Raw genomic sequence first — 8,094 nt, forward strand, 5'->3', positions numbered from 1 at the left:
GGAAAGTTAAAACAGTAAGAGTTCTGCAAACATAGAAACGTTACCCCGGGGTATTACAGACGTATAATGATGATCATTGTTGGTAATTTGCCTAAATTTAGTACTTTTTCTTCTACCGGCGTTTTTTTCTTTTTAAACCTATTTATTTCTTTTTATCTTGTGTTTACTCTGTAGACACTTGGGGATTGCTTTTAGCAATGGAAAGTGCTCTATAAATGAAAATTTGTATTATTATTATTATTATTATTATTATTAGTGTAAAAGCAAGTTTATTATAAGCACAGAGTCCCCTCAGACACTTCTAATGCTTTTTCTCTCTCTGTACATGATTTCATTCAGCCACTGCTGGTTTGTTTAAATCATCAATCACGAATCGGTTGAATCTGCGCAGTTAGAAATCAAAACAAAACACACAAAGGCCGTGAGAGAGACCGGACTACATTTCCCATGATGCAGTGGGCGCGGACGAGGCGCCTACGCAACAACATGCCTTGATTCCTGCCCTCGGTCCTTTTCTGAGAACTGAGGCGAACAAGTCGTGGCCGGAGCCGCTGCGCGGGGCTGCAGCCGATCGGTAGGCAAAGATCTATCTCTAACAGCCGGGGGTCAAACGCAAGGGGCAGGAAAAACGGCGTGCGGATTGCCACGTTACTTGCACGCAGTCCGTGTTTATTTTTTCCCCTCTCCTTAAAAACTTTTTGCTGCACCACCCCGGCGCACGACCACGGCTTTACATCGGACTCCCGTGTGCGTACTGTATATGGACGTGGTGTGTAAAGCAAGAAAAGACGTTCGTGTCTGTCCAGTTATCAAGTTAGAAATGCGCGCGTGTGTGTGAGTGTGTGTGTTCTGCGTTTTTATTTAATAAATAATGTGCAAAAGTAGAAAGTTCAACACTGGAACAGAAGACCGTTACAGTTGCATTTTGCAACTTGCAACCCCCCCCCCCATGCACACGCACGACATAGTGAGACCTCCTCGAACGCCTGCTCCAGCCTTATCAGCACTTGTGTGTGTGTTTATTTCCCCCCCCGTGTCAGAGAAGATAGGAAAATCGGCTGAAAAGGCAGATATGAAACCTCCCGGATCACACCACCAACAAAGAAATCTGCCTGCGCATCAATTTTCCATGAGAAAAAAAACTGTCAAAATGTTTTTGTCAGGAAAAAACCACCACATGCATGCAAAGCAAACACACGTTTTCTATTTGATATATATATATATGGGCTTGGATATATCAAATAGAAAACGTGTATATGTATAAAATAATTTCTCCTTGTGGAATTTGTGTTAGAGATGAAATTATTAATTCATTTGTTGAATGACAAAATGAATGTGCAGCATTTTTCACAACTTTTTGTCTGTATTAAGCTGGTGGATATGGTGTGTATTTTTTTTTAAAAGGTAAAAAAAAAGTTAAAGCCTATTCATTTTATCTTAAAAGAAATTTAAAGGAAACAAAATCTTTTTTTGCTGACTTTGTCGTCATCACAACAAATTGAATAAAATGAATGGGTTTTGGACCGGTGTTGAACTTGAACATGTCACCCCTGGAGTCCTGGATAAACTGTGGTTGACGACAACGATAGACACTGAAAAACAATCATTTCAGATACAGTTTTCATAGACCAGGCCTGATGTACAGTAAATCTTTCCTGGTCCGTTTCCCCGCTGGAGTCCAGCAGCCTCAGTCGATGTCTGAGGAACCAACAGTTAGTTCTCTGTTAATTAATGATGGTCTTATGTTATCACTCCTGTTGTTCGGGGGGAAATCTATACCAAGGGTGGTTGAACACAGAATTAGTCAATTAGATTGCTAATTAATAGCAAGCATTTTTTTTTATCATCGACCCTTGCTGCCAGAGTAGAGCATGGGGGGCAATTTCCGTTAGGACTAGGACTGAACTGGCGAGGACGGGAGTCCCCTCGGTCTGCTGTGCATTCTGATTTAATCTATTCTGATTAGCTAAAGCCACAATAACAAACATCAACAAGTTAATTACCCATACGAATTTCTCCTGTATGCTTAACTATCCTTTGTCCCTCTTATCTTATCTTGTTTAAAACTGTTTGCTTTTTGGCTCAAAAGAACCAGGTAACTTCCAGTTTTGGTTAGTCCGGCACGATGGAGCACAAAGTTTAGTATGCTTTCCTTGCCTCCCCGGCACTGGCAGAACTTTGAGGCCAAAATCCCCTTTTCCTGCTTCCTCACTTCCCCACATACAAATGAGTCTTCTTTCACTCGAACTCATGTGTTAGAATTACTGCAGGGGATGCACCACCTCATCTTCTTATGGGTAACGGGCAGTGGATTTGTTTTGTTAAATCTCAAACGCATCTTTAAACTTTACATCCTGACAGTTTAATACCTTTAAGGGCTTTGAGATAACTTGCTGCGCAGCAATGCATGTAAGACAATGCTGGAAATGTTGTGTTGGCTTTGAACTGACAGGGAAACGAGATGGACTGAGAAACAGGCTGGCATATTGAATTTGTGTGGATCCGGCCGGGGCTGTTTTCCTTGATGTCTCGGATAGTTAAGTCAATATATTCTGACTCTTTTCGCCATTGGTAAGCAACGTTGAATGAATGCACTGCACAAAGGCTGCAACAACTGGCAGCCTTTTTGTTGTAATCATTTCATTTCGGACACATTTTCCATTAAGAAAAGTAGTTCATATGAGGGCACCTAACATTGCGTGACAATCTCAACACTGACCTTTTGTAAATGTTTTTTTTCTTTCTCTCTCTCTACGGACAGTCAAGAAAACAGACATAACAGCGGGGTCAGAGTGCAACAGGAAGAGGCGTCCCTGGAAAACGTGTACATGGTCTGTAGGAAATCAACTCTCGGATTTGCCAACTGAGCAGAACAAGTCATGTACCAAGTGGTACCTGGAGGAGCTGGGGGCACAATTACAGATGTTATCCCCAAGCAGAAACACAGCAAGGACACTCGACCGTTAGTCGGAGCTGGCGTATTCGGCCTGGTGCTGGTGATTGCGGCAGTGACTGCGTGGTGTTATTACATAGCCTCCCTACGCAAAGCTGAGCTGCTTGAGACTCAGCTGCTGGATCTGAATAAAGATGGCTACATTATCCGCAACCGGGGAGGTTCCATTGTTTTCAGAATGGATTTCAGGTTAGTGTATTTAAGTGGTGTTTGAATTTTGATGCATGTGCACAGATACATATTTCAGATACATCACAAAATGTCTTGGACTCATGAATGTACAGAAGATTTATTTTTGTGAACATGTTAAGATAGATTGTGTGATCATTGTAATTGTTTTGCAATCCTTGGCAGGTCAGGGACTCTGGATTTGGATTCCTGCTCAAAAGAAGGGGAGATGCTGAGCTGTGGACGCACCACTGATAGAAAACTGAACTTCTTCATTGAGACGGTACGACCTAAGGACACGGTGCAGTGCTACCGTGTGCGTTGGGAGGAACTGGTTCCTGACATTCCTGTTGAGCATGCCATGACATATAAGTTTGCACATTGGTATGGTGGTGCTGTGTCAGCAATTCAGCACTGGCCTATTTCTATTTCCGGCCAACAAGCTCCCAAACCCTTTGTTACTAGTGACATCTACTCAAACCGCAATGCATTTGGTGGTATTTTGGAGAGTTACTGGCTTTCGTCCAATGCTACAGCCATCAAGATCAATAATTCTGTGCCCTTCCACCTGGGCTGGAATGACACGGAGAAGACCATGTCCTTCCAGGCCCGGTACAATGACAGTCCCTTCAAGCCAAACCCAGGGGAGGTTCCATGTGCTGAACTTAGCTACAGAGTCTGTGTGGGCTTGGATGTGACATCCATACACAAGTACATGGTCCGCAGGTACTTCAACAAACCAAACAAAGTGCCCGCCAAAGTCATGTTTCGCCATCCTATTTGGTCGACATGGGCACTACATAAGACGAAGATTGACCAAGAGAAACTCTTGGCGTATGCTGCCAATATTCGCAAGCATTACTTCAATTGCAGCCACCTGGAACTAGATGACCGTTACACCAGCCGCTATGGGGAATTTGAGTTTGACCAAACAAAGTTCCCTAATGCCACAGCCATGTTTCAAAAGCTGAAGTCAGACGGGTTTCTGGTTTCACTCTGGATTCACCCTTTTGTTAACTATGACTCAGAAAACTTCCATACTTGTGTAGAGAGGGGCCTGTTTGTCAGAGAGCCTACAGGACGACTCCCAGCTCTGGTGCGCTGGTGGAACGGCATCGGTGGCATTGTGGATTTTACGAATCCAGAGGCCCGTGATTGGTTCTCCTCCCAGCTACGTTCATTGCGCTCCAGATATGGGGTGTCCTCTTTTAAATTTGATGCAGGGGAGACCAACTACTTACCATGGAAATTTAGCACAAAAATTCCCATTCGAGACCCCAGTTTTTTCACAAGACGTTACACAGAAATGGCCATTCCCTACAATGACAGAGCTGAGCTGCGTAGTGGCTACCAGTCCCAGAACATATCCTGCTTCTTCAGACCAATTGATAGAGACTCTGTGTGGGGTTATGAGTTGGGTCTCAAATCTATTATCCCCACAGTGCTCACCATTAGTATTCTTGGTTATCAGTTCATTCTACCAGACATGATCGGAGGCAATGCCTATCTGAACCGCACAGATGGAAATCGCGTGTTACCAAATCGAGAACTCTATATCCGCTGGCTGGAACTGTCAGCCTTCATGCCGTCCATGCAGTTTTCTATTCCGCCATGGGAATATGACAATGAGGTGGTTGAAATTGCACGGAAATACACAGCTCTCCATGAGAGTATTGTGGCGCCACGAGTCCTGGAGCTGGCTGGCGAAGTGCTGGACACTGGGGACCCAATCATACGGCCCCTGTGGTGGATTGCCACTGGTGATGAGACAGCCTATAAAATCGACTCCCAGTTCCTGATTGGGGATGACCTCATGGTAGCCCCAGTTTTAGAGCCTGGAAAGCAAGAGCGTGACATCTACCTCCCTGCTGGCCATTGGAAAAGCTACAAGGGGGAGAGATTTGATATCAAGGAGCCACTGCACCTCACAGATTATCCTATAGACCTGGATGAAATTGCCTACTTTGTATGGGTGTAGCAAAAAGCGAATGTAAACCTGAACGGACTTGATTTATCCATGCTCCAATTTGCTGGTGAGACAAGCTTCACGAATTTAGATGAAAAAGTTGTTTCTTCCTGGAAGAAAATATGAAGCCTTTTAAAAGAAATGCATTTTTTTAACTATAACAAATGAATCCAGCATCTTTTTAATGACAATTAAGGGTGAAGGATAAATTAAAAGTGCACATGTGGTTATAGTCATCAAATTGACCATTAAAGCAATAACTTACATTAGCCACAATAAGCTACTGGTCATATCAGAGCAAATAGGATGCTAAAAGTAAAACCCCATCATGTATTTATATGACTGAGGGTGTGTTTCATGGTTATTAATTGTGCTTTTAATGTGTACACTTAAGAAGTGACGTATATGAAACATTTCAGAATGTCAAAAAGGGAATATGGGAATAACAGTGATTCTTTTTTTAAGGCACGGTTGCACAGGTAGACCATAAAGTTGTTTTTGAGTATCACAGTACTTTGAAGTTAACTGATGCAGTTCCTGACAAGCTCGAGCGTGACCTTTGATGATGTGGTCAGTGACATCGTCAAAGGTTTGTATTTCAATTCAGAAGGATGGTCACCATGGTGACAGCAAGTACAGTTTCAAGTAAATGAAGGAACTTTCTTGACCACTCAGCCAAAAAACGCCAATGGACAGTATGCTCTTGCTTTTGTCCTCAGCAACACGCTCACGGAGATTGAAGTGTTTTGGATGAGCAGTTTTCGAGAAACGATGCAGAGAGGCAGACATATTTTTAAGTAAATGTTAGCCAAACAAATTGTATGATGAAAGGTTCATATAAGGGTTTCATTATTGTCATAATGCAGGTAGATTACATTTAACCTATATCTATACAAATTCTCTGTTTGACTGAGATATCCTACTTTGCTTTTGACACTAATAACTCTTGTACTCTTTTGCTTCAAGACACCTCTCAGGGAGTTAGGTTTTATGCCTTACCTATCAGGATGAATGCTCGAACGTTAATCATTACAAATTGCATGTGTTCTCATTGTGTAACACAGTGTCTCGTAACTTCTCTTAGCCCAGAAGAAGATGGCTTTTTATTTGGCACTAAGTATTTAATGCTCTTCCTCAGGTAACACTTTTCTCAGGCTTGTTTTATGTGCTTCACTCTGCAGTGGTAAACAAAGCACACATGCAGGACAGAGATACTCACAATGTCTAATACGTTGACCACCACCTCCAAGAAAGTGAGGATCTCTTTGATTTGTGGAATTCTGAAGCACAATAGCCTAAATGATAATAGTTTGGTTTCTTTATACCTACTTGTTATGCAGTTTGGACATCCATAGATGTGATGAATTTAGCAACATTTAATTGTCAAATGAAATGGTACGGTGCGTTTTTTCACTTTGTATTTTGCTGGTTTGAATATTTTGTCACTACAGTGATGTCTCTAGTTGCTGCCACATATGTTGGGATTTTTTGTTATGCTATACATTTATTATTGTTCTATTGATACATATTGGACTTTTCTTAAGTAATATTGATGAATTACAGGTTAATTAACCCTTTATTTGCTAAATCTCTTTTACCATACACTAATGTTGATCATTAAACTTTGGTTTGGACTGCAAAGGCTAATATCATTCCTAATTATTAATAAAATTAACATCAAATTTTTTTTGAGGATTGTAAATCTGTTTTCTTAAATTGTTTTTTGTTGAGATCATTTCTGATGAGTTTGTAAAGCTGCGATAAAGAAAGGTTCTTTGTGAAATGAGGAAAATAAAAAATGTCCACATTCTTACGGTGCAATTTACACATTTGGCAATATTTGTTTTTATCTGTGTTTTAATGCTGTCTGCCGTCCACCCATTTTCGAATTTTGCTGTGTGCTCTAACGTGTGGCTCACACGTTGACCTCAGTGGATTTTGTCTGGGCCTTTTGACGTAGTATAATCACAACAACACCACCTATTTATAGCACTTCTCACTTAGGACATCTGGGCCAGGCCAGTCGCTGAGGCTATATCTGCCTGGGACGGCTTTATGACGAGACCGAGGGGCTGTTTTGGACTGAATGATTTTTGCTGGTGGCTCCTGTGACCCAGTGTTTGGGATTGCTTCAGGTTGTTGTAGCTTCAGGTTATGAATCTATTAAAAGAATTACATTTTGACTTTTGTGTTGAATCTTCTTTCTGCTTATTTTACACGTCGTAAGACGCGCATGGTACATAAAAGTTTTGTTGCCATGACCACCATTACAAGATGTCTGATTTTTAAACTCACTAATGATGCAGCAACATTGATCCATATGCGGCCAAACTTTTTCATTTTAAACAGACAAATAAAATTCAAGGGGAAAAAATTCTGGACATGAAATGCGGGTCAGGGAGCTGACCGTGCAGTCAATTAGCCAATAGCAACCTATAACCTCTCATGAGTCTGCAATACATGAAAACTAATGTGCCCATCAATTGGATATTGAAAGAGGCACCCTGGAGGGGCTTTTCCAACTTTTTGACGCCTGGCTCATCATGGGGCAATAATGACAAGGCGATGAAACAATTGTGCGGGTTATTTGGAGGCTGTGTTCAGATCAATAAATCATCTGCTGGTTCATGATGTGAGGCCAGAGATCGCCTGATATGAAAGTGTGTGGCTCTACACCATGAATAAGAAAGACAAACTGACTGCAGTGGGTGATAATAGCAGCAATATTTATTAGAAGTACAGCATTAAACATGTTTGTTGTTTTCTGAGTTCAAACAGCCTAAACTGGACCATTTCTCACAGCTACAGTCGATCTTTCTTCTGTCCGGGGAATTTATTCTATTCCACACCAGCGGGATATGCTTCAGAACTACTTCACTTTATTGGCCAAACCCTCATCTTTCTTCAGAATTGATCTGGACCCGCAGCCTGTGCGGGGAGGACATACATTCATTGATTAGCTGTCTCTGTGCAGCCGGGATCGATATTATTTGTTGGTTTGCTTTCT

General features: G+C 41.8%; 1 protein-coding gene across 3 annotated transcripts; it reads left to right on the forward strand.

The window, feature by feature from the left end:
- Positions 1 to 444: 444 nt before the first annotated feature.
- myorg (myogenesis regulating glycosidase (putative)) lies at positions 445 to 7,270 on the forward strand. 3 transcript variants are annotated; one of them, XM_035632502.2, is made up of 3 exons: positions 445 to 574; positions 2,762 to 3,142; positions 3,308 to 7,270. In XM_035632502.2, the coding sequence occupies exons 2-3, from the start codon at positions 2,880 to 2,882 to the stop codon at positions 5,097 to 5,099; spliced, it is 2,055 nt and encodes a 684-aa protein (XP_035488395.1). In that variant the 5' UTR covers positions 445 to 574; positions 2,762 to 2,879; the 3' UTR covers positions 5,100 to 7,270. The 3 variants fall into 3 exon arrangements, with proteins under 3 accessions (XP_035488395.1, XP_035488396.1, XP_035488398.1); XM_035632503.2 differs by lacking the exon at positions 445 to 574 and adding an exon at positions 594 to 747; XM_035632505.2 differs by lacking the exon at positions 445 to 574 and adding an exon at positions 1,988 to 2,571.
- Positions 7,271 to 8,094: the final 824 nt, after the last annotated feature.

The sequence above is a fragment of the Scophthalmus maximus genome, chromosome 6 (genome assembly GCF_022379125.1).
Source record: "Scophthalmus maximus strain ysfricsl-2021 chromosome 6, ASM2237912v1, whole genome shotgun sequence".
Taxonomy (NCBI): Eukaryota; Metazoa; Chordata; class Actinopteri; order Pleuronectiformes; family Scophthalmidae; genus Scophthalmus; species Scophthalmus maximus.

Excerpts from the sequence above, each read along its gene's own strand:
- myorg (XM_035632502.2), top strand. The coding sequence starts at position 2,880 with ATGTACCAAGTGGTACCTGGAGGAGCTGGGGGCACAATTACAGATGTT. Across the intron at positions 3,143-3,307 it reads GTTTTCAGAATGGATTTCAG|GTCAGGGACTCTGGATTTGG; the intron begins GTTAGTGTATTT and ends AATCCTTGGCAG.